This window comes from Salvia splendens, chromosome 11, assembly GCF_004379255.2.
Source record: "Salvia splendens isolate huo1 chromosome 11, SspV2, whole genome shotgun sequence".
In the NCBI taxonomy this organism is placed as follows: Eukaryota; Viridiplantae; Streptophyta; class Magnoliopsida; order Lamiales; family Lamiaceae; genus Salvia; species Salvia splendens.
Window position 1 is genome coordinate 25,890,738 of NC_056042.1, and position 25,247 is coordinate 25,915,984.

A 25,247-nucleotide genomic window follows, 5' to 3' on the forward strand; every position below is an offset into this window, starting at 1 on the left:
AATTGTCACACATATATGTACAATTTCTAGAATATAACATGTTTTTGTTATTTTGCAGTTTTGAAAATGATATGTTTATAATAATGCATACAACTTTGAAATTTTTCAATCAACAATCAATAATGGACTATGCAATATCATAATTCGTGATATTGAAACCACCTGATATTGATGCACAAGAAATATAATCCACCTGATTTATGAATATGCAATGAAGGTTTGTGCATCAATTGTCCTTATTTATTTAGGTTGGAAATTACTCATACTTAAAATGCCGACGGAAAGATTTCATTTAGCCATCTGTCTACTAATTAGTCTACAATATAGAAGAATGTTTATTTGATCCAATATCAATTATTTTTCTATGATTTTTTTATCATACTTCATTCATCTCAAAAGAATATGCACTTTGGATTTGACACGAGTTTTAATCCAAAATTGGTAAAGTAAGAGAGAGGTAGAGAGAAAAAATAATTAAAGTATTGTTAGTGGAGAATGGGTCTCACCTCATTAGAGAGAAACGAGTTTCAAAATTAAAAATTGCATATTCTTGTGTGACGGATTAAAAAAAAGAATGCATATTCTTGTAGAACAGAGTACGACAGAACATATAATATGCTTTTTAATGTATATCCTGACAGTCTAACTTTATTTCTACGTAACTATTTTAGTATTGATTACACCCCAATCATTATATAGGATATTCTGGATTATTAAAATATGCATTCGAACTTCAAATCCTACTCCACAAACTGCAATACGCGCCCATTAGCAAGCAACTTTTGTTGGATTATGGGATTACAAGATATAAATCGGACGTAATACAAATCAAAAGAAGGAATACAGAATAGAGAAACTGAAACAAAATTACAACGGAAAACGAAACAGTAAACCGTAATGAGTATTTTAGCCGAGCCGATGACTCATCTTTCCGCAAGACGAGATACGCCCCGGTAGTGCTCTCGGATTGGAGTTTCGTCCCCAAAGATAAAACGGCTACGTCTCTGGTGAAACAGCATCGCTATCAGCAGAGCTCCAAAGAACTGGATGGAGGAGAGGGCAGAACTTCGACAGAAAAGACAATGCAGAGAGGGAGAGATCTTATGTTGTATATGCTTGTGAATTGGTGTAGAGATACATGGAATGACTAAACCTATCTATTTATAGGCTTAGTCCACTGCAGGGGTCAACCAGCCATGATGGCTGTCATCATTGCGAGTCTATAACCTTCGACCGTTACAAGGCGTTACAAACTGTTACGAGAGCTGGAGAGGCTGACCCTGGACGGACGTATCGGGACACGCTGATCGTCTAGGTTCGTTCACGACGTGGACTTCATCACGTGTCAGCCATATAGGCTTTACCGCGTCATACGGACGAGGTGTTATCCCACTTGGCTCGCTGACGTGGAAACGTTGGTGCTCTAAAAAGAACTAGACCAACCAGCCTTGGGTCGAACCCAAGCACCGAGCCCCACGACTAGACCCAAAGAACAGTCCAAAGACCAATTGCCAAGATCCAAGGATAAGGACTCGGGCTCGCGGCGAGGCGCGCGTGTGGGTTGTACAACCCATCTTAGTCCACTAGAATTATTACATGTAATAATCCTACTTATTACATACTTGTTTAATAAGCTTGTTACTTTCAATGTGGGATAATTAACTCACTTAATTAATCCCATGAGTTCTCTCATAGTCAATTAAATAGTTCGCAATTTTGCACGACTTTAATACATTATTTCTCACTTACAGGGAATCGGATTTGAGAAAATGAATATACCACGGTCATCCACACCGAACGTAGATTGACGCTATATCATTTAATTTCATAAAATTAAATGTCTCATTAGAAGTATTATTGGTCAAAATCCTTTGAACTGGCATATGATTCCAACTTTAAAAATTGAAATTCTAACACATGCTTTCAAAAGAGGTACGAAGGATTACCAAAATATTGGCCTAAAAAGATCTTGATTACTTGCTCCTTCTACATGTAGGCTGTAACGATCAAAACATTCAGCAAAAATATATTCATGTTAACAAATTTCAAAACCTCATTTGACCTTTCAAACAATCTAATTTTCTTTTAAGACCTCGAATAAAACTTATTCGTCTTTAAAAGAGTTTTAGGTGGATATTTTACACACCTCGATAGAAATTGCAACTATAAAATTTGCTTAAGCAACTTTTGATTTGATGTCGATCTTCAATATTTATGAGAAGTTTATGATCTGAACATGATTGAATCAAAGAGAAGAACAATCGTGTATTTATTATTGATTGAACAAAAAGTGAGATTACAAAGAGAGCTATGCGCTTATATACTAAGCGCGAGAGCTAAAAGCTTAAGCTAACCAAACACAAAAAATCTGATGCCAACAAGGATAACTAACAATCTAACTAAACTAGCCGTTGAGCTAAGATAGCCGTTGGCTAGAGTCTCGAAGCTTCCTTCTCTTCCATCTGCATGGTTGAAGCATGGCTCGCATATGTGCTGCTGTATGTATATGATCTAACAGCCCCCCTCAAGATGGACTATACACAGTTGTGAAATCCATCTTGGATAAAAGCGTGTGAAAAGGTGTCGTAGATAAGGGCTTAGTGAATATATCGGCAAGTTGAAGGTTGTTGTTAACATGGATAGGTTTAATAACACCTTCAAGTAATTTTTCTCGGACCGTATGGCAATCGATCTCGATATGTTTCGTGCGCTCATGAAACACAGGGTTTGAACTGATATAAACCGCGGCTTGGTTGTCACAATATAGTGGAACCGGTTGCTTGATCTGTACACCAAAATCCTTGAGTAAAGCCAAGATCCAAACAACCTCACAGCAAGCCAAAGCCATTGCTCTATATTCGGACTCGGCAGAGGATCTAGAGACCGTATGCTGCTTTTTAGAACGCCAAGATATAAGAGAACTACCAAGAAATAAGCAAAAACCTGAGATACTTCGTCTTGTATCTGGGCAAGCAGCCCAATCAGCATCTGAAAAAATGCTTAAGGTTGGAGCTGCTTGTGTTGAGTAGAAAAGACCATGTCCCAGAGTACGTTTCAAGTATCTAAGAATTTTTTCAGCAGCGAGCATATGTCCAGTGCAAGGTTTAGCCAAGAATTGGCTGAGTTTATTAACTGCAAAGGTAATATCAGGTCGGGTTATGCAGAGATAAACCAAACGTCCAATCAGTCTTCTATAGGCTGTGGGATCAGGAAGAAGATCTCCTTCATCTTGCTGCAGAGTCTTAGAAGAATCCATGGGAATATTAGATGGTTTACAGCCAAGGTGCCCAGCATTAGTCACTAAGTCGAGGGCATACTTGTGCTGTGATATGAATATTCCACTGGGATTTCTAGCAATTTCAATCCCAAGAAAATACTTAGGAGATCCCAAATCCTTATATTTAAAGTGATTAGTAAGGAACTCCTTGAAGCTTGTAATTTGTGCATCATCACTTGAGGCCACAAGTATGTCATCTACATAGATGACTATCCCAAAGAATGATCCATCAGTAGAGTGTTTATAAAAGTAGGAATGGTCTGATGCAGATTGGGACAAGCCAAAACCAGCCAAAACCTGTGAGAATTTCAAATACCATTGCCTTGAAGCTTGTTTAAGCCCATAGAGAGATTTTCTGAGCTTGCAAACAAGCTGTCCAGAACCTGCTGCAGCCTTTACATCTTCTGGAATGATTAAACCTGGTGGTAATGCCATATATATTTCTTCATCTAGTTCACCATATAAAAAAGCATTGTTAATATCAAGATGTGCAAGCTTCCAACCATGTATAGCCGCAAGAGCAAGAACCATTTTCACGGTAGTAAGCTTTGCAACAGGTGAAAAGGTGTCATGGAAGTCCACTCCAGCTTGTTGTGTAAAGCCCTTAGCAACCAAGCGAGCTTTGTACCTCTCTACTGAAGCATCTGCCTTAAACTTGATTTTAAACACCCATTTACAAGAAATGGGAATTTTTTCTGGAGGCAGCACTGTAATCAACCATGTGTTAGTCCTTATCAGAGCTTGTAACTCTTCTTGCACAGCCAATACCCACTCGGGGTGTTGAGCAGCTTGTTTGTAGGAGGTAGGTTCAGTAAGATTGGAAAGAAGAGTGATGAACTTGAGATAAGGCTGGGAGATTTTGGCAAGAGAGAAATATGAGGAGATGGGATACTTTGAGGAGGAAACTACTGAATTACATATGTAATCAGTGAGGTGTGCTGGGGTTTTGATGACTCTTCTTGAAGTGGAACGAAGTGTTGGTGTAGAAGATGGAGCATTGACATTCTCGGGTAAAAGAGAGTCTGACTGAGGCTGAGATTGATGAATATTTTGCTGTGGCAGAAAAGGTATAGAAGAGTTGGTATTTTGGAGAGGTTGAGGGTCTGATATTTCATGAAGAGAGTCTGGGAATTTGGCTGGAATTTGCTGAGAAAAAGGAAATTCTCCCTCATGAAAAACAACATTTCGGCTGATGAAGATGTTGTGATTTTCTAAATCCATCACTTTATAGCCTTTGTATCCAAATGGATAGCCAATAAAGATACATTTTGTGGCTCTTGGTGAGAACTTATCTCTGCCTTTCTCCAATGTTGAGGCAAAACAAAGACATCCAAACACTCTTAGGTTTGAGTATGATGGGGATTTGTCAAACAAGAGTTGGAAAGGTGTCAATTTATTGGGTAAGACAAACGATGGAAGTCTGTTTATAAGGAATGATGCTGTTAAAATGCACTCCCCCCAGAATTCAACAGGTAAGTGTGACTGAAATAATAGACTTCTAGCAACATTCAAAAGATGTTGGTGTTTTCTTTCCACTCTTGAGTTTTGTTGTGGAGTTTCAACACATGAGTGTTGGGATATTGTTCCATATGTGGAAAGCAAAGAAGATAAATTGAATTCAGGTGCATTATCAGACCTTAACACCTTTATCTTCTTAGAAAACTGAGTATGGATGGTAGAAAAGAAGTTTGACATTATGTTTGGGACTTCAGATTTCTGAGTGAATAGGAAAGTCCAAACAAAACGAGAGTGATCATCAACAATAGTGAGGAAGTATTTGAATCCATTGTGTGTAGGAGTATGAAAAGGCCCCCATACATCACAATGGATCAAATCAAAGATGGCTGAGGATCTGTTTGTGGAGTCAGGAAAAACTGGTTTTCTTTGTTTAGCTAAAGGACAAATATGACATGAAGAGGTTTGAGAATTAGAAGCAGATAAAAGTCCAGACAGAAGTTTGAGTTTATTTAAGGAAGGATGTCCCAACCGTTGGTGCCATACATCCAAACTAACAACAGAGTTTACAGAAATAGTTGGATCAGAAACATCAATATGTGTGGAATTCTGAGAAGTACTTGAAATACTGGTTGATGATTGAGGTAAGTCAAGAATGTAGAGGTTTCCAACACGTTTACCCTTCCCAATCATGATCCCCCGTGTAGCTTCCTGAATTTGGAAATGATTATGAGTGAGGGTGACAGTGCATGAGGTGTGTTTAGTCAATGCACTAACAGAAAGTAAGTTGAATGAAAAGGAAGGCACATGTAAAACAGAGGTGAGGGTGATTTGTGGAGTGAGAATAACAGTACCTATATGAGTTATAGGAGCTGTTTGCCCGTTAGGTAAATTGACAGAAGCATTGGATATTGGAGAAGCTGATGTGAGCAAAGATGGATCATAACAAACGTGGTGTGTTGCACCTGTGTCTAAAATCCATGTAGATAGGCTAGAATATGATGAAGATAAACAAAAAAAAAAGAAGATGAGATGCAAACCGTACCAGAGAAAGGTGCAGTCTGAGATTGTGAATTTATCTGTGAAGTTTGAGCAGAATCAGAGGAAGTGAGAGAGGATTGAGTGTGGAACTGACTTTGCAAGAGATTCACAAGCTGCTGATATTGATCTAGACTTGGTAGATTTGCAGGAAGAAGCTGAGATCCAGATTGAGATCCCTTCCAACTGGATGAGTCTGAATTTTCTTCAACAAAATTGACAGATTTCTGTTTATATGGAGTGGATTGACCGAATCCAGTTGGTTTAGGCTTGTCTCTTCCATATCCTGGAGGAAAACCATGGAGGAAGAAACATTTATCAACATTATGATTAGTTTTACCACAATGAGTGCATAAAAACTTGTTGAATCCTCTGCCAAAGTTTGAGGTAGCATTAGCAAATGGTTGTTCACTTGAGATTGGAGTAGAGACTGATGAATATGATGATGATATAGCTTTTCCATCAATGCGTCGTTGTCTCTCTTCCTGAATTACTAAGGAGAACACCTTAGAGAGTGAAGGCAAAGGAGTAATCGCCAGAATGTTGGATCTGATCTGTGAGAAACTAGGATTCAAGCCGATCAAAAACTGCATTGTGCATTCATTTTCCTGGTGCTGATGCCATCTGCTTGAGCTATTACAGGTGCACCGATTACAATTGCACCAGGAAATAGGCTGAGTACTCTTAAATTCATCCCAAACTGATCTCAGATTTGTAAAGTAGCCATTAACATCCAAGCTTCCTTGATTAAGAGTCATCAACTGTTGCCTTAGTTGATAGAACCGAGCAGAATCTCCAAGGGAGAACCTATCTTTCAGATCTGACCAAATATCATATGCATTATCCAAAAACATGACACTAGAGCAGATTTGTTGTGAAACTGAGTTGCGGATCCAAGCAACAACCATGCTATTGCATCTAATCCAAGCTTGATAAAGTAAATCATCTCCATTTGGTCGAACTATAGATCCATCAACGAAAACCAATTTGTTTTTGGCTAGAAGAGCTGTAGTGAAGGAACGACTCCATGTGGAATAGTTAGATCCAATCAATAACTGTGGAACAAGGATCACACCTGGATTATCACTCGGATGGAGGAAGTAGGGGCTTGATGTGTCATCTGATGGAGGAATTGGAGCACGATTATTGCGTCCGTTCATGTTGAAGTCGAATCAGAGATGATGTGCGGAAAAAAAAAATGCTTTGATACCATGAGAAGTTTATGATCTGAACATGATTGAATCAAAGAGAAGAACAATCGTGTATTTATTATTGATTGAACAAAAAGTGAGATTACAAAGAGAGCTATGCTCTTATATACTAAGCGCGAGAGCTAAAAGCTTAAGCTAACCAAACACAAAAAATCTGATGCCAACAAGGATAACTAACAATCTAACTAAACTAGCCGTTGAGCTAAGATAGCTGTTGGCTAGAGTCTCGAAGCTTCCTTCTCTTCCATCTGCATGGTTGAAGCATGGCTCGCATATGTGCTGCTGTATGTATATGATCTAACAATTTAATCTCAATTCTTCTGGCCAAATCTCATATTCTGTCATTCGAATGTTTATAGGAAACATATTAAGTAATTGAATAAGAGAAGAAAAAAATGATAATAAGTGCAAAGAGAGGAAAAAATAATACTCCACATTATCTTTTATATGAGAACATGCATTCTCGCGTAGGAACGTGTGATTGATAAAATATGCAGCTATCTATTTTATAATTATGGATCCTTAAGTTGGAGTGAGCATTCCAAATGATTTTTTTATTGATTGAATTTTGCTCGATTTAATATACGTTCATTCAGAAATACTATTACTTTGTGTAAATATCGAAATTAACATTGACTCGCCGTCTAAATTTAAATTACAAATAACATGAGCCTCTTTTAATTAAATTATTTATGGTATTCAAGGTTGTAAAATCAATTAATTAATATAAGTCAATTAGTTGCTATTAACTAATTAAATATTTTATATATAACTTCTATAAGAACAATATTTATTATCCTAATCTACAAAACCAGGTTTGGGATAGCGAATTCACGACTAATATATATTATATACAATATTTATTATCCTAATCTACAAAACCAGGTTTGGGATAGCGAATTCACGACTAATATATATTATATATTTTCGAGTAAAGTAATCAAATGCAAACTCTAAATATTGTACAAACTCCAAACTATAATCTGGATTGTTAAAAAATGTCAACATATTACAAAATAACAGCAACAGAAAATATCAACACAGTATCAAAGGTTGACACGGTGTTGACATTGTATTGATATTGTGTTGACATCAAAATCTTGAAATTTTACACTGTGTTAACATTGTGTGGAAAAGTTTGGAGTTTGTACAATACTATATAAGTTTGCATTTTATTACTACCCATATTTTCGATTATACATATATTTTAGTGGAGAAAAATAAGGGACATTCACACATAGTGAACGACTACCAATATAAAAACATACTCGTTATCCGTCCCTGAAAAATACAACATTTGGTTCAACACGAATTTTAATGTATAACTAGAAAGTTTATACTATTCAGGAACGGATTCATAAGGAATTAGGGATCAAACATAACCAAATTATACAATAAATTTACATAGCCTCAGTCATCGATACATATTTATTACTACTCCCTCCGTCCTCAAAGAATATGGACTTTTGGTTCGACACGAGTTTTAAGGTAAATTGAGTTAATAAAATAAAATAAAACTATTTTTGGCCAAAAAAAATTGTCTTAATTGTAGAAGAGACAGATAATGTAAAATTTATAAAAATATGAGAGATAAAAAATGGTTTAAATATCGATAATATAATGTGAGACCAAATATTTAGAGAGAAAAAAAACTTACTAAAAGTAGATAATGTTAATCAGTGAGTCTCAACTCCGCTTAAAAGCATCAGCAGTGACGCCCGTCCCGGCGGATGTCCGACCGGCTTGCCGGACGTCCGCCATTGTGCAAGGTCGCGATGGATACGGACGTCCGTTGCGGACACTGGAGTTCTCCGGCGTTCCACGGACGTCCTTAGCGACGTCCGCCATTGCGGAGACACGACGGACGTCCGTGTGGACGTCCCGATTTTTAAATTTTTTATTTTTTTTGTTTAAAATTCTATATATACGGCTCGTTAAACTTCATTTCATTCGCACCACTTGTTTTAACAAGTTTCTCTCTCTCTAAATTTCTTTTATATATCCATAATGGCTGGTAGTGGTAGTGGTAGTGGTAGTGGTGGGCATTATGAACACATGATGCGACTGATTCATGCACGAGTGCGGGAGGCAGCGGATTGGGAGGAACAAGCGGCCTTGGAGCCGGCCGTACCTCGACCCATCCATCGTCGATCTATAGTACCCCGGGACCATCTCGCTGCACACCGTCGGTTGTACGAGGATTACTTCGATCCGGAGCCACGATATGGGGAGAACATGTTCCGGCGACATTTTAGGATGCATCGTCCGTTCTTTCTGCGTATCGTGGGCGCTTTAGAGCGTCGATACAGGTATTTCAGGGTGCGGGAGGATGCGGCTGGTAAACCCGGCCACACGCCGATTCAGAAGTGCACTAACGCAATCAGGCAGTTGGCATACAGAGGCGCGACCGACATGTTCGACGAGTACCTCCACATCGGCAAGACGACTGCCCGCGAGTGCCTGAAGTATTTTTGTCAGGGCATTAGGGAGATATTCGGGGATATGTATCTTCGGAAGCCTGCCCCCGAAGATTGTCAGGCTCTGCTGGATATGCACGAGAATCAGCACTGGTTTCCGGGAATGTTAGGCAGCATAGATTGTATGCACTGGGAGTGGAAGAACTGTCTCGCAGCCTAGAAAGGGATGCACACTACTGGTTTCAAGGGCAAGAATCCCACGATGATCCTTGAAGCGGTAGCTGGCTACCGGCTGTGGATTTGGCATGCCTATTTTGGAGTAGCCGGGTCTAACAACAACATCAACGTCCTCCAGTCGTCGCCCATTTTCAACGACCAGTGCATGGGCGTTGGTCCGGCCGTCAATTTTGTCGCCAACGGCAACCAGCACAATATTGGCTATTATTTGGGGAATGGGATATACCCTATGTGGCCGTCTTTGTGAAGACGATCAGATGCTCCACAAAAGAAAAGAAGGTCTATTTTGCGGGACATCAGGAGGCAGCGCGCAAAGATGTGGATCGGGCATTTGGTATGCTCCAGTCTCGATGGGCGACAGTGAAGGGTCTAGCACGGCTGTGGTATGTTGACAGCATCACCGACATCATGTACGCATGTATTACCATGCACAACATGATTGTCGAAGATGAAGGTCCAGCAATGACTGATTGGACCAATGATGATGCTGATGAGGATGCTGCGGGTCCAAGCCACGGCGTGGCCACTAGCCATGTACGCAAGCGGATGCCTGTTACGACCTCAACAGAATCACGGGGTAACGGAGGAGACTACAAATAGAGACATGGCTGAATCGTCTCCGACTCCGTCTTCGTCGTCAACACAAAGTGAGGAAGAGTCGTCACCAATTGGGGAGCTAGAGAAACGGCCAGAGGAAGTCACCAAGGAGGTCACGGGGAGGAAGTTGAGACCAAGGAAGAAAATCAAGCAGCCGGAACGCTACCAAGACTTCGTCTCCAAATAGCGGACCAGCTGCTCGACAGAATGCCTGAAAGAGTTCCGGATTTTAGTCTTTTGATTTTAGTTATTTATTTTATTGTTTTTACTTTCTTTATTTCGAACAATTATTGTGTCGAGCGTTTATAAGCTCCGTCGGGTTTTCTTTGTTGGTTCTTTCCCGATGTTTAGGATTAGGTCGAACCAACCCTAGGGTTTTAGTATTATAAATAGGGCTTCTCATTAATTCCGTACTCAATTAATGAAGAATTATTTTGCCCACATTACTTGTGCAATACTCCTAAAAACCTAAACACTGCCGACGGAGGAATCTCTCCGCGCCAGTCGCTAGTTTGAGCCGCCGACCCCAAACCTCGGGGCACCGGATTGGTGTGTGTTGCGAGTGTAATCGACAGAATTTCTTCGTTAAGAGAATTGTGCTCTTAACAACTGGTGCTTCATCTCGAACACATGGATACAGTAGAAGACGTACAGCGATCGCCGCCGTTTCTGACCAGGGGTAATGCGCAAGAACTAGTCATCGGTGCGGCACGCCGACCACCGTTGGGGAACCGACGTGACTACGGTGGTCAACCCCGTCCACCGCCGAGGGGGGATCCGCCTACCGCCGTTCAGCTGAGGGCAGACACGGGTGCGGTCGACCCGCTCACCCAGGGCTTTGATCGGATCATGGCATGCTTTGATCAATTGGAAGTAAGGGTGAATAGTCTGGAGTTTTCGCAGTCACGTGAAATCGATCTCCCTGATGATGATTACGATTCGGAAGATCGGGAATATGCGGAATATAGGGAAATTGATGATGTTCAGCGTGGCCCGAACCCTCGCCAACGCCTACTAGGGTTTCGCGACATGAGGGGTGCGAGAGGAGGTAGGCGTGGGGGCCTCCCACGCCGTGATGATGCGAGACGAGGAGGCGATTGGCAACACGAGGGGGTTTTTGATAATAGAATTGTCCCATATCAGCCTCGTCGCCTATCCAACTAGGACCCACCAGCAGCGCGACAACGGGGGTGGCGTGATCATCGTCGCCGCGCGTCTTGTTGGGATCCGCCAGTATCTCGGGACCGGTCCCAATACCAATATGGTCCAGATTCGCATCAAGGAGTAAAAATGCGCGCCCCACATTTCGACGGGTCCGACGCCACGAACTGGATTTCACGAGTGGAGTATTATTTTGATCACATCATGATGCCAGACTAGGACCGTCTCCACTACGCAGTAATGCTCTTCGACCCCCCGGCTGCAGAATGGATATTTAACTACAGAAACAACAACCGTTACGTCACATGGGCTGAATTCTTGGAGGATGTCCGCCACCGATTCGATCCACAGAGTTTCCAGAATTATATCGGTCCCTTGGCCAAATTGGTGCAGACGAGATCCGTCGCAGAGTATCACGGCACATTTGAGAAGTATTTGAATCGGGTCGAAGGGGTCCCGGATTACATTTTAATTCCCGTATTCATCGAGGGCCTTAAAATGCCCATTCAGGATAAAGTAGAGCTGCAGCAACCGCAGTCGTTGGCCGAGGGCCATGGCGCTAGCCTTGCGTTTGGCTGCAAATCAAGACCACAGATACCAACAGACGTCGTCGCAGAAACGGCAGTGGCCTAATAAAGATACACGACAGCCGACATTGCCTTCCTCCGCACCGGCTAGCGGTTCTTCCCAGGTGCCGAAAATGAGTCAGCAACCCCAGGAGCAGGATCGTCCTCGCTTTACTCCGATCTGTGTGTCTAATACTGAGAAATCGGAGCGCTCGCGAAAGGGATTATGCTGGCATTGTCCGAAGTACACGCCGGGCCACGTTTGTGCTACCAGGTTGTTGTGTTACGTAGGGGATGATGACTGGGAGGAATCGGGACAGGGGCATGACGACCAGCCGCAAGATGAGGAGTTAATTACAGAAGATATCTCCCACCTTCATTCTCTCACGGGAGGAAATCGATCGGTTCCCTTCCAAGTCGTAGGAGAACTCGGGGTCACAAAGGTGCGAATTTTGATTGACACAGGAAGCACTCACAATTTCCTCCATTCCCGGTTCACAGAGAGTTTGCAGCCGCAGTTATCGCACATCCGTCCCTTCCGGGTGTATGTGGGGAATGGCGCATCACTCATATGTTCCCACATCTCTAGGCGGACTAAAAATTGACAATACAGGTGGCTGATTTTTTTACGGATTTGCACATCCTTGATGTTCATGGTTGGGATGTGATACTCGGCATGGACTAGCTGGAGTCGTTGGGCCGGATATCTGCTGACTTTGTCGGTAAGACCTTGGAGTTCCAACGAGACAAAAAATCAGTAATCTTACAGGGTAGTATGACGGGTCCACAGCAGATTTCGCTGTATTCTTTAGCCCTACTAGCGTCGTTCTCTTTGAACCATGAATTCTATGAAATCGTCGCCTTGGACCCTGATGAGGGGTCCCCTTCCAGTTCAGCCGCTGACCCAGAGTTCCCTGCGGATCTGCTAGCTATTTGTCACCGGGTTCTTGAGGCCCATAAGGGCGTTTTTGATCTGCCTACCGGCATGCCTCCGCCTAGGACATTCGACCACATAATACATCTACTCCCGGGCACGAAGCCGGTCAATGTTAGACCGTACCGTTACCCATACTTCCAAAAGAATGAAATCGAGCGTCAAGTCAAGGAAATGTTATCCCAGGGCATAATCCAGAGAAGTCAGAGCCCTTTCTCCTCGCCGGTGCTGCTAATTCAAAAAAAGGATGGGTCTTTTCGCTTCTGCATTGATTATCGCGTCTTAAATTTGGCAACCGTCCCTGATTAGTTCCCTATTCCCACCGCGGATGAACTTTTTGATGAATTGGGAAGGACGCAGTTCTTCACTAAGCTAGACTTACGCTCAGGCTACCATCAAATCAGAATGCATGAGGCTGATATTTTTAAAACAAATTTCCGCACTCATGATGGGCATTTCGAGTTCTTGGTGATGCCATTCGGGCTTACAAACGCCCCGTCTACTTTCCAAGCGGCGATGATCAATATTTTCCAGCCTCTCCTGCGACGTTGTGTCATTGTTTTTTTCGATGACATCTTGGTATACAGCCCCACGCTGAGTTCCCACTGCGACCATTTGTCAGAGGTACTATCGCTCCTTAGCGTTAATCAATTTTATGTCAAATTGTCTAAGTGTTCGTTTTGTTGCACTACTGTTGAGTATCTGGGACACTTGATTGCAGACGGCACGTTGAAGGCGGACCCCTGTAAAATAGAGGCAATGACAGCTTGGCCACACCCACGGAATGTGAAACAACTCCAGGGATTCTTAGGCCTAACAGGGTACTACAGACGATTTGTCGCAAACTATGCCATGATTGCAGCTCCGCTAACGGAACTACTTAAGAAAGATGCTTTTGTGTGGACACAGGCAGCGACCGACGCATTCCAAGCTTTAAAATCGGCAATGACGTCGACCCCAGTGTTACGTCTTCCGGATTTCACCAAGACTTTCTATGTCGAAACGGATGACTCAGACATGGGGATCGGGGCGGTATTGATTCAAGAGGGTCACCCAATTACCTACTTCAGTCGCAAGTTGGGCCCGCATCGCAGAGTCACCTCGACTTACCATAAGGAGCTCTACGCGATCGTTGAGGCTGTGCAGAAATGGAGGCAGTATCTATTGGGTCGGGAATTTGTAATTCGAAGCGACCAGAAGAGTTTAAAGGAGTTGCTGCAACAGGTTGTCCAAACACCGGACCAACAATTATATGTCCGGAAGCTGATGGGATACAGTTTCCGCATCGAATACAAAAAGGGGGCGTTAAATCGAGCAGCAGATGCGCTGTCTCGGCGGGAAGAGACAGACTCGCCGCAACAGGTTCAGGACCCAGCAGATGATCTGGCAGCGGAACAGGCTGCCCGGGTGGCTGACGCGGCGTGTTTAACCGCAGTCGCCCATCCGATCCCTACGTTATTGGATGCTTTGCGGCAAGAAACGGCAATTCAGCCAGAATTAGTGGATCTCACGGCGCAAATTAACTCCGGGGAGGCGCCTGCTCATTTCTCCTTCGCGGACGGGCTGATATATTTTCATAGGAGGATCTTGGTGAGCCACACGTCCAAATTGAAGCGGTTGTTGCTGGAGGAACATCATAGCACGCCCATGGCGGGTCACCCGGGTCATGACCGGACCTTCCATCTATTGGCGGCGGGATTCTATTGGCCTAAGATGAGGAAGGAAGTCTAGAACTTTGTTGATGCGTGTGCTGTGTGTCAGTCTACCAAATACTCGAAGCAAAAGCCTGCAGGCCTTCTGCAGCCTTTGCTTGTACCTTCACAAGTATGGGACGATGTCTCAATGGACTTTATCACGGGCCTCCCACAGTCACGCGGGTACACCACTATTATGGTGGTGATCGATAGACTCTCCAAGTATGCTCACTTCGCTCCCCTTCCCACCCGATTTGATGCCTTACGGGTGGCCCGTCTATTTGTTAACATTGTTGTTCGCCACCACGGCTTTCCAAAGACGTTAGTTTCGGACAAGGACTCGGTGTTTCTTAACGCGATTTGGGAAGAGATACTACGTCTAAGCGGGACTAAACTGAACTTTACTACGGCTTATCATCCTCAATCGGATGGCCAAACCGAGATTCATAATAAGGGCCTGGAGCAATATCTACGAGCATTCACTTCGGACCGACCATCTACTTGGTCGAATTTCCTTCCATGGGCCGAACTGGCTCTCAATTGCTTCCACCACGCAGCCCTCGGCACCTCCCCTTTTAGGGCGTTATATGGACGGGAGCCACCGTTGTTGGTGGCGTTTGTGCCGTCGGCGAAAACGCCACCTAGAGTCGCAGAATTGATCAAGCAGCGGGGAGAGCTGCTCGTCGAATTGCGAGAGAATCTGTCACGCGCACAGCAGCGGATGACCGCGTCAGCTAATAGGCATCGGCGTCACGTTGAATTTGAGGTTGGTGATTTCGTGTGGTTGAAATTGCAGCCGTATCGCCAACATTCTGTCGCGAAGCCCATCTCCGCTAAGCTCGCTAAGCGTTTTTACGGTCCTTTCGAGGTGGTGAAGAGAATAGGTCCCGTTGCATACAAACTACGGTTGCCAGAGGGGAGTCGCATTCCCGATGTATTCCACGTGAGTCTCCTGCTCGCCTTCGTGAAGGACGACTCGGTCGTCCCCCTCCCAGAGAAGTTCGTCGGCAATAGACCCGTAGTCCACCCAGTGGCTATACTGGACTCGAAAATATTATGGCATCAAGGAACAGCAGTGGAGCATGTTCTAGTGCGGTGGTCAGGCGGGTCGGACTCTCCGTCTTGGGAGCCGTTGGCGGAAATGTTGAAACGGTATCCTACCCTATCCCTTGAGGACAAGGAAGTTTCTAAGGACGGGGGAGTTGTTACGACCTCAACAGAATCACGGGTAACGGAGGAGACTACAAATGGAGACATGGCTGAATCGTCTCCGACTCCGTCTTCGTCGTCAACACAAATTGGGGAGCTGGAGAAACGGCCAGAGGAAGTCACCAAGGAGGTCACGGGGAGGAAGTTGAGACCAAGGAAGGAAATCAAGCAGCCGGAACGCTACCAAGACTTCGTCTCCAAATAGCGGACCAGCTACTCGACAGAATGCCTGAAAGAGTTCCGGATTTTAGTCTTTTGATTTTAGTTATTTATTTTATTGTTTTTTACTTTCTTTATTTCGAACAATTATTGTGTCGAGCGTTTATAAGCTCCGTCGGATTTTCTTTGTTGGTTCTTTCCCGATGTTTAGGATTAGGTCGAACCAACCCTAGGGTTTTAGTATTATAAATAGGGCTTCTCATTAATTCCGTACTCAATTAATGAAGAATTATTTTGCCCACATTACTTTTGCAATACTCCTAAAAACCTAAACACTGCCGACGAAGGAATCTCTCCGCGCCAGTCGCGAGTTTGAGCCGCCGACCCCAAACCTCGGGGCGCCGGATTGGTGTGTGTTGCGAGTGTAATCGACAGGATTTCTTCGTTAAGAGAATTGTGCTCTTAACAATACCCCACGACGAACTCGATCGAGTCCGTGCATTTGCCGACATGCGCCAAAAATAAGCTCATGTTCGAGTCCAGAACGATATTATTGAAGAAGTATGGCAGCGGAGGGGTCGTCATTGATGTAGTTTTTAATTATTGAAATATATATTTTTTAATTTGGTGAAATGTACTTTTCTTTTTTTTATTTAATGGAATTTTTTTCCCTATTTGTGTCGAAATTTTAATTCCGTAAATTGTTTAATTCTGGAAATTGTTTAATTTGTGAATTTGTGAATTTTTATTATTGTGGGAAGTCCGTCGGGATGTCCGCCACTGTGCAGTGGGATGTCCGCATGACGTGGCATCCGCAGTGGGATGTCCGTATAACGTGACATGAGGTGTTTTTAGGATGTCCGCGGGGATGTCCGCCGAGACATCCGCCCCACTGCTAATGCTCTAATATCAAATGCGTCGGATCATTTATCTTCAACTATTCAAATACTCCGTAAATAAAATACGAGGCTCAGCTCAACACCAAATGCAGTTACGCAAGCTCAACTCGAATCAAATATTTTCATATTTAAAAGTGCAATTTAAATTTAGATGTGAGGTGGAAATTGAGAGTCATTAAGAATATGCATATACTCGTAATAGTAAAAAAGAATTCATAGACACATACTCATAATAGTAAAAAACCAAAAAAATTAAATAGGACATCATTGCCTTCCTCAACACTGTATATATTTATGTTTTCCGATTAACATGCATGAAAATATCACCTCTTGTTTGTGATTAATCGAGAAAATCCTACTCATTTTGGCCCAATGATTGATCTGTGTCTGTGTGTTTGAATTTGTCATTTTTCTGTTTGTGTTCAACATGGATGAAGAGTACGATGTGATAGTGCTCGGAACCGGTCTCAAGGAGTGCATCCTCAGCGGTCTTCTCTCTGTCGATGGCCTTAAGGTTCCACATTACGTTCATTTCCGATCTCTTGCCCTCTTTCATTATTGAAATGCTAAATCCTCAACCATTTGTTACTCATTGATTTTATATTTTTTACTTTTGGGTTGATGGCCTATCATTTTGACAATTCATTATGCTACAATGGATCATTTAATTTTTCTTCTCTTTGATTGGATTTCTTGTTTGATCTTGAGATGTAAACTAATGTTTTTTTGTATTCTTGTCAATCATTTAATCTCCTCACTGTCTGTCCGTAAATTCGATGGAAAGCCTGTTTTATATATTATATTTCCTCCAGTCCTTTTATATTGCTTCATTAAAAAATAAGTAATGTTTGTATTTTTATGTTTTTGACATGTCTATAAATACAAATAGTCTGTGCATGTGTTAAAACTCTTAAATCTTGTCCCACGTGGACTTGGTGATGATCCTAGCTTGTCTATATAAGTATGGATAACCCTCCTCCTAATAAGGCGGGTGAATGACTCATTTCTACTACTCTTAGTTATGATTTTACCTCTTATCTGTTAGTGTATATTTTAAAATTTTTATTTTACATCAAACCAGTCTTTTTCAGTCATGTTTCGAGTTTGATGTCTCATTGTCTTTGCTAATAGGTTTTGCACATGGACCGCAATGACTACTATGGTGGGGAATCAACTTCACTGAATCTTATTCAGGTACTTCTCTTCTTTGCTTTGAAATAGATTCCTAGCTTTACTAAACTCCCCAACTTGAAGTGATTGTACAATTATATAAAATCATGTCCACAATTTTACTTTTTTTTAATCTTTTTGATTACTCAGCTTTGGAAGAGGCTTAGGGGAGGTGACAAGCCTCCAGATCAATTGGGTGCTAGCAGAGAATATAATGTTGATATGATCCCAAAGGTTTGCATACATTGGTCTTTGCATTCAATATTGTTGCTTCGTTGGTAATTCTGTTACTTTCATTTACTTACAGTATATTATGGCAAATGGTGTTCTTGTTCGTGTCCTAATTCATACCAATGTAACTAAGTATTTGTCCTTCAAAGCTGTTGATGGCAGCTTTGTGTACAACAAAGGGAAGGTAACATTTTGCACATATGTTTGCAGGTGTTTCTACTTTCTATTTATGTTTGTATTCCGGTAGATACATTCATTATACAATGATACTGATTGAATTACGTGGTAAATTTAATGCAATAGATTCACAAGGTGCCTGCAACTGATATGGAGGCCCTCAGATCTCCTCTCATGGGCATCTTTGAAAAGAGGCGTGCAAGGAAATTTTTCATTTATGTCCAAGATTACAAAGAAAATGATCCAAAGACTCACGAAGGCATGGATTTGGCAAGAGTTACTACTAAAGAACTCATTGCGTATGTCACCTATAACTATTGCTTTATCAGTCGAAGGTCTTATACTTCATAATTATCATTTTGTTGTTTTTATGTTGTATGCAATGAAGTGGGATTAGTTTTCAAGGTTTATCAGGCACCATGTGAAGATTCTTCTTTGCTATTCTCATAGGGTGTATGTTTCTTGGTTGTTAGTTTGTTCATAGCATAAGTAGTCTTTACCAATCTGCATGAAAAACATTTATATCATTTGATACCTTAACTCAACTAGAACCAAAAATTGTTAGTTTGGCTGTCACATGTTTCATGAAGTGCATTTCATTCCATGCAGAAAGTATGGCCTTGATGACAACACGGTTGACTTCATTGGTCACGCACTAGCTCTCCATAGAGATGACAATTACTTAAAGGAACCAGCATTAGATACTGTGAAAAGGATGAAGGTAATTCCTATTGTCTTCTAAAGCAAGATTCAGTTTATTTTTGTTTTGTTTGTTGTGTGATAGTTGTACATGACTTGTCACTAATATTTCCTTTTGACTGGTAGCTTTATGCAGAGTCTCTGGCACGTTTTGCTGGAGGGTCACCATACATCTATCCTTTGTATGGCCTTGGAGAGCTTCCCCAGGTAGTCTATCTCATTCTTCTTCTCTGCTCCTGAAATTTTTATTTTGCTTTTAATTTCTTCCCATTTTCAAACTCAATGCATTTCAAAATTCTCTCTTCCTCTAAAATTACATTCATTGGTTGCTTTTACTTGTGACCAGGCGTTTGCTCGTCTAAGTGCTGTATATGGTGGAACTTACATGTTGAGCAAACCTGAGTGCAAGGTAATTAATTATTTACACATACCCATTCCTCATACTCAATAACTGTCATCCCCATTTTTATCCCTTGCACCAACTAGAAGGATGAGATGATGCTTCTTTTTCTCTTTACAGAAGATTAATCTATTGACTTCAAATTATACAAGACTTTGCATTTATATGGAAAAATGTTTTCTTGAATTAAAACTTTGGTTGAAATGTCTGGATCTTTTCTGTTATGAAGATTAGGCTCAAAATAGGGAAAAGAAGTTTTGCACTTCATACAGAGTGGGGATGCATACTGAATATTGTGCTCCTTAACTGAAGAGGAATTAGTAAGACTTAAGCATGAGTAAACCATAAAACATGACTTTTATGGCTTTATCTGACAATAACCATTGTCATTTTTCCCCTAGTATGTTTCATGTTATGCTCCCATGGAAATTTTGTATTTTAAAGTTAAGTTGGCGTTCTGTTTTTGGCTGTTAAAATGGTGACTCATATGCACTGGTATCAATATATATTTTTTAATTTCAGGTCGAGTTTGATGAGGAAGGCAAGATGTGTGGCGTTACATCAGAAGGGGAAACAGCTAAGTCTAAAAAAGTTGTATGTGATCCCTCGTACCTTCCAAACAAGGTAATTTCTTTATATTTTTGGTTTCCCCATGTTTCTTTAAATCCTTTATTGATCTCTTAATCTAATGTATATACATATTCTATATGTAAAATATTTTCGAAGAATTTAATGTGTATACATATTCGATATTTAAAATTTTTTGGAAGAATTTAATGTGTATACCTATTCGATAATTAAAATCTTTTTGGAAGTGGTACCGTACTTCAACGAGTAGAGTTTATGACATTGGTGCTGTAGAACAGTAAAATATAGAGACATAATGGAGAAAGTAGTAGTGTATATCATTAGTAAACATATGCCACATATATATAATACAAGAAACTAAGCTAGGCTATGTTACATAACCAATGTGGGATAGAATTCATATACTATATTAACACTCCCCTCAAGCTGGAACATATATATTGATCAAGTCCAGCTTGGTACAAAGTTCTGAGAAACGCTTCACAGGCAACGATTTTGTGAAGATATCAACAATCTGGTTAGACGATGAAGTGAAAGGAGTAGTAATTGTCCGATTCAAAACACACTCTCGAATAAAATGACAATCAACTTCAATATGTTTAGTCCTCTCATGAAAAACCGGATTGTTCACAATATAGATTGCAGCTTGGTTATCACAATGCATAGTTAAAGGTTCATTCTCCAAGTAGATTCTTGACTCCGACCATCTCAGTAGCAGTATGAGCCATAGCTCTATACTCAGCCTCGGCAGACGATCCCGCAACAGTATGTTGTTTCTTACTTCGCCAAGTTACAAGGTTTCCTCCCAAGTAGGTGCAATATCCAGAAGTAGACTTTCTATCAGACTTAGAACCAGCATAATCAGCATCAGAATATCCTTCAATTTTTAGATGTCCATTCTTTTTGAATAACAATCCGTTGCCGCGAGATTTCTTGACATATTGAAGAATTCGAATAGCAGCATCCCAGTGAACTTGCTTAGGCTTATCCAGAAAACGACTGACTAAGCCAACATCAAAGGAAATATCAGGCCTTGTTACTGTCAAGTAGATAAGTTTTCCAACTAGACGTCTATACTTAGCTTTATCCTCCAAGACTTCTCCACTGTCATCCCAAACACTTGGATCAACCTCCATAGGAGTATCAACGGGCTTTGCTCCAAGTAGTCCAGTTTCTTTCAATAGATATGCAGCATACTTTTGCTGAGGTAGAGACACTCCAGAATTTCCGTGTGTAATTTCAATTCCCAAGAAATACTTAGGACGGCCAAATCCTTGATAACAAAATGTTGCTGCAAATATTTCTTAGTTTCCTCAATTCCACGAACATCACTTCCAGATATGAGTATATCATCAACATATACAATGAGAATAACAATACCCGATGCTTGATGTCGCACAAAAATCGAATGATCAGACTTGCATTGCTTAAAACCAATAGTTCCAAGGACACTGCTGAACTTATCGAACCACGCCTTGGGACTTTGTTTAAGGCCATAAATTACCTTTTTGAGACAACAAACTTTAGTAGCATCCTCCCCCTCTGCAACATATCCCGAAGGTTGCTCCATAAAGACCGTCGGAGTCAAATCACCATACAAGAAAGCATTCTTCACATCAAGTTGATACATGAGCCACGAAAGATCAATAGCCAAAGAGAACAGAATTCGGATTGAATTCATACGAGCAGTGGGCGAGAACGTCTCAAAGTAATCAATACCATAAGTTTGCGTATATCCTTTGGACACAAGCCGAGCTTTGTAACGATTAATACTACCATCAGCAAGAAATTTTATGGTAAACACCCAACGACAAGATACAATATCCACCGAATCAGGGGCATGTACCAGAATCTAAGTACCACGACTCAAGAGAGCTCGCATCTCCTCATCCATAGCGGCTCGCCATAAAGGGTGTTTGAGTGCCTCTTGGTAAGAAGTTGGAATCACTGTAGACAAAATGCAAAGAGCAAAGGCACGAAAAGGAGCACTCAAGAGAGTAAAGGAAACATGATTAGATACGGGGTGTTTGGTGGTACAAGTACGTTTACCTTTGCGAAGAATACGCAGATCAACAGAATATTGGGTCTTTATTTCATGATAAAAAGATTTTAAAACAGTAGCGACTTCACTTCTGTGTTTAAGCAAATACAACCATGACATACGGGAATAATCATCAACAAGAATTAGAAAATACTTGAAACCCCCCTGGACTCAATCCTACTCGGACCCCAAACATCACAATGAACTAAATCAAAAACAGAAGAGCTACGAGTCTCGACTCGTGAAGGAAAGGAAGTGCGATGGTGCTTGCCCAACTCACATGACTCACAATTAAAATCAACAGACGCAACTGGAACTAAACTACGAAGACTAGCAGAAGACGGATGACCAAGACGACAATGCCACTGATATGGAGACACAACAGCAGAGAGAGCACTAGGAGAGACAGATGAAACAATATCCAAGTAGTACAGATCGCCACGCTCATGTCCTCCACCAATCGTCCTCTTCGTCTGCAGGTCCTGAAAGATACAATATGAAGGATAAAAAGTGACAGAACAATTGTGAGTTTTTGTTAGCTGACCAATAGATATTAAGCTGACTGGAAAATTTGGGGCAAACAAAACATTATTAAGGGTAATATGAGTAGTGGGTTTGACAACACCAGTGCCAGTTACAGGAGAATAGTTGCCATCAGCAAGACGAACAGATGGGAGAGAAGATGGAGAAAAAGATGTCAAAAGGGATAATGGAGAAAGTAGTAGTGTATATCATTAGTAAACATATGCCACATATATATAGTACAAGAAACTAAGCTAGGCTATGTTACATAACCGATGTGGGATAGAATTCATATACTATATTAACAGGTGCTAATTACTTGTTAAACTTTGTAATTTAGTTTTCCCAAGGCACTCAACATATGAAAGTTAAGCTCTGTGTTTTACTGCATCTTCTTTGATAAATTGATATCATTATTAATAATAACATGTTGGTTGTTATAGGTTAAGAAGGTTGGCAAAGTAGCTAGAGCTATAGCTATCATGAGCCATCCTATTCCAAGCACCAATGATTCCAATTCAGCACAAGTTATCCTACCCCAGAAGCAGCTGGGTCGCAAATCCGACATGTAAGTGATCTTGCAACCTATATTTCATTTTTACTATCATGATTGTTATAAGAGATACATAAGTTAAAGATATATCGTTTATTTATTCTGTGAATAGAGCCTTCCTTTGATTGCATGTAAACTATTACTCCCTCCGTTCTATACTAGTAGAATCATTTTGCCATTTTGATACGTTCGTCATTTCTCTTTTTAATAATAGTCAACACATTTCTTCTCACTTACTTTACTCTCTCTTACTTTATTCTCCCTTCATCTCTCAACCTTTTTTCTTTCTTTTTACTTGACTCACTTAACCCAAATTTTCTTAATACCTGTGCCCAAAGAAATGTCTGTCTCCACTACTATAGAACGGAGGGAGAATTAGATTGAACTTTGGGGGCGACATTAATATTCTAAAAAAACTTGTCTATGTGGTCACATTGGCATATACCAAAATGTTATACGGGACCGAGCAGAAAATATTAGTGCATAAAAGTATGATTTTGGTACAATAACAAACTGATTTCATAAGTGTGATTTAACTTACTTCTTTACATATTTCAAGTGTGTTACGGTTACGGCCCTTAAGAGTGGAAAGTTTCTTAATATTAGATAATTTTTTGGCTTTATAGGTATTTGTTTTGTTGCTCATATTCTCACAATGTTGCCCCAAAAGGAAAATACATTGCTTTTGTCTCGACTGAAGCAGAAACTGATAACCCCCAGAGTGAACTCAAACCTGGTACTGATCTTCTAGGAGGTGTGGATGAGATTTTCTTTGAGACTTATGATCGATTTGAACCAGCCAACAAGCCTTCTCTAGACAATTGCTTCATAACAACAGTAAGTTTTTACATAAATTTACTTAAAAATCACTTGTTGATTAATTGGCATTTCCTATATATGTACAGAGTTATGATGCAACCACTCACTTTGAGTCCACCGTCGATGATGTGCAGAATATGTATACCTTGATTACAGGAAAGGTAAGAATTGAGTCTCCTAACCTATATGTTACTTGGACTCTGAGATCTGAGAGTTCCATCACTGTCTTGTCTCTATACTTCTTTTTTTAGGGAGGACTTGAATCGCCACTTCAATTAATCTGATTGATTGGAAGACAAATTAGATGGACTTTATTGTCTAAAAAATACCACTATTTGCTCTTTTTTCAGGTTCTTGATCTTAATGTTGACTTAAGTGCTGCAAGTGCTGCTGAAGAATGAGAATGTTGGTTGTTCTATGCTTTTATCCTACTAATGTCTTATGGATGCAAGAATTTGCCTTGTAAAATCCGAGAAATGATATCTGCTTCAATGTTTCATTTGTTGTTCATTGTGATATTTGTTATTCATGTTTGGGTGAAATCATGCGTTTAGCTCATGCATGCATGCTTCAAACTCGAAATAGCTCGATTTTAAACTCATGATATATAAGGAGTACTAAAGTCTAAATAAAGCAATCCTTGTTTATCCTTAATAACTTATTTAAATGTATCAACATGACACCACAATATAGCAAGTCAATATACTCTACATTAAATTGGTTGTGGACTCAATGTTATATGATATTCTCATTTCAATTTTACATAATCATAAATTTTTAAATTGAAAACTCGTGCCACCACACCAAATATAGTCCACTAACTTATTTAACCCATTTTTCTTTAAGTGGGGAACATAGTCCACTAACTTATTTAACCCATTTTTCTTTACATTTCTTAAAACTCGTGCCACCACACCAAATATGACTTCTATCGTGGGACAGAAGTAGTGTTATTCTTTTACTTTAATAATTTTGCACTCCCTCAATCACATGCTACTCACACTTATCATCTTTACAACATAAGTAATTAGTGTTATAAAATTAGCATTTCAAGTATAATAAGAGAACATTTAATAAAGGAATACTTAACTAACTCTAATATCTTAATTAAATATCCTAAATTTTTCTTAAAATAAAAATAGTGTAAATAGTTTAAAAATGTTCGAAATTGAAAAATGCAACTAGCATGAGAC

General features: G+C 40.6%; 2 protein-coding genes across 2 annotated transcripts; one reads left to right on the top strand and one right to left on the bottom strand.

The window, feature by feature from the left end:
• Window positions 1–5,106: 5,106 nt before the first annotated feature.
• On the bottom strand, window positions 5,107–6,930 carry LOC121754684. Its single transcript, XM_042150002.1, has 3 exons — window positions 5,773–6,930; window positions 5,279–5,443; window positions 5,107–5,169 (listed from the first exon to the last, which is right to left on the bottom strand). The coding sequence occupies exons 1-3, from the start codon at window positions 6,928–6,930 to the stop codon at window positions 5,107–5,109; spliced, it is 1,386 nt and encodes a 461-aa protein (XP_042005936.1).
• A 10,351-nt stretch (window positions 6,931–17,281) lies between these two features.
• LOC121754048 (guanosine nucleotide diphosphate dissociation inhibitor 2-like) lies at window positions 17,282–24,528 on the top strand. The gene is made up of 13 exons (XM_042149379.1): window positions 17,282–17,368; window positions 17,986–18,048; window positions 18,175–18,258; window positions 18,332–18,439; window positions 18,559–18,731; window positions 19,042–19,153; window positions 19,258–19,338; window positions 19,478–19,540; window positions 20,054–20,155; window positions 23,126–23,250; window positions 23,862–24,072; window positions 24,141–24,215; window positions 24,405–24,528. Exons 1-13 carry the CDS (start codon window positions 17,282–17,284, stop codon window positions 24,453–24,455), a joined length of 1,335 nt encoding a protein of 444 aa, XP_042005313.1. The 3' UTR covers window positions 24,456–24,528.
• The last annotated feature ends 719 nt before the right edge of the window (window positions 24,529–25,247 follow it).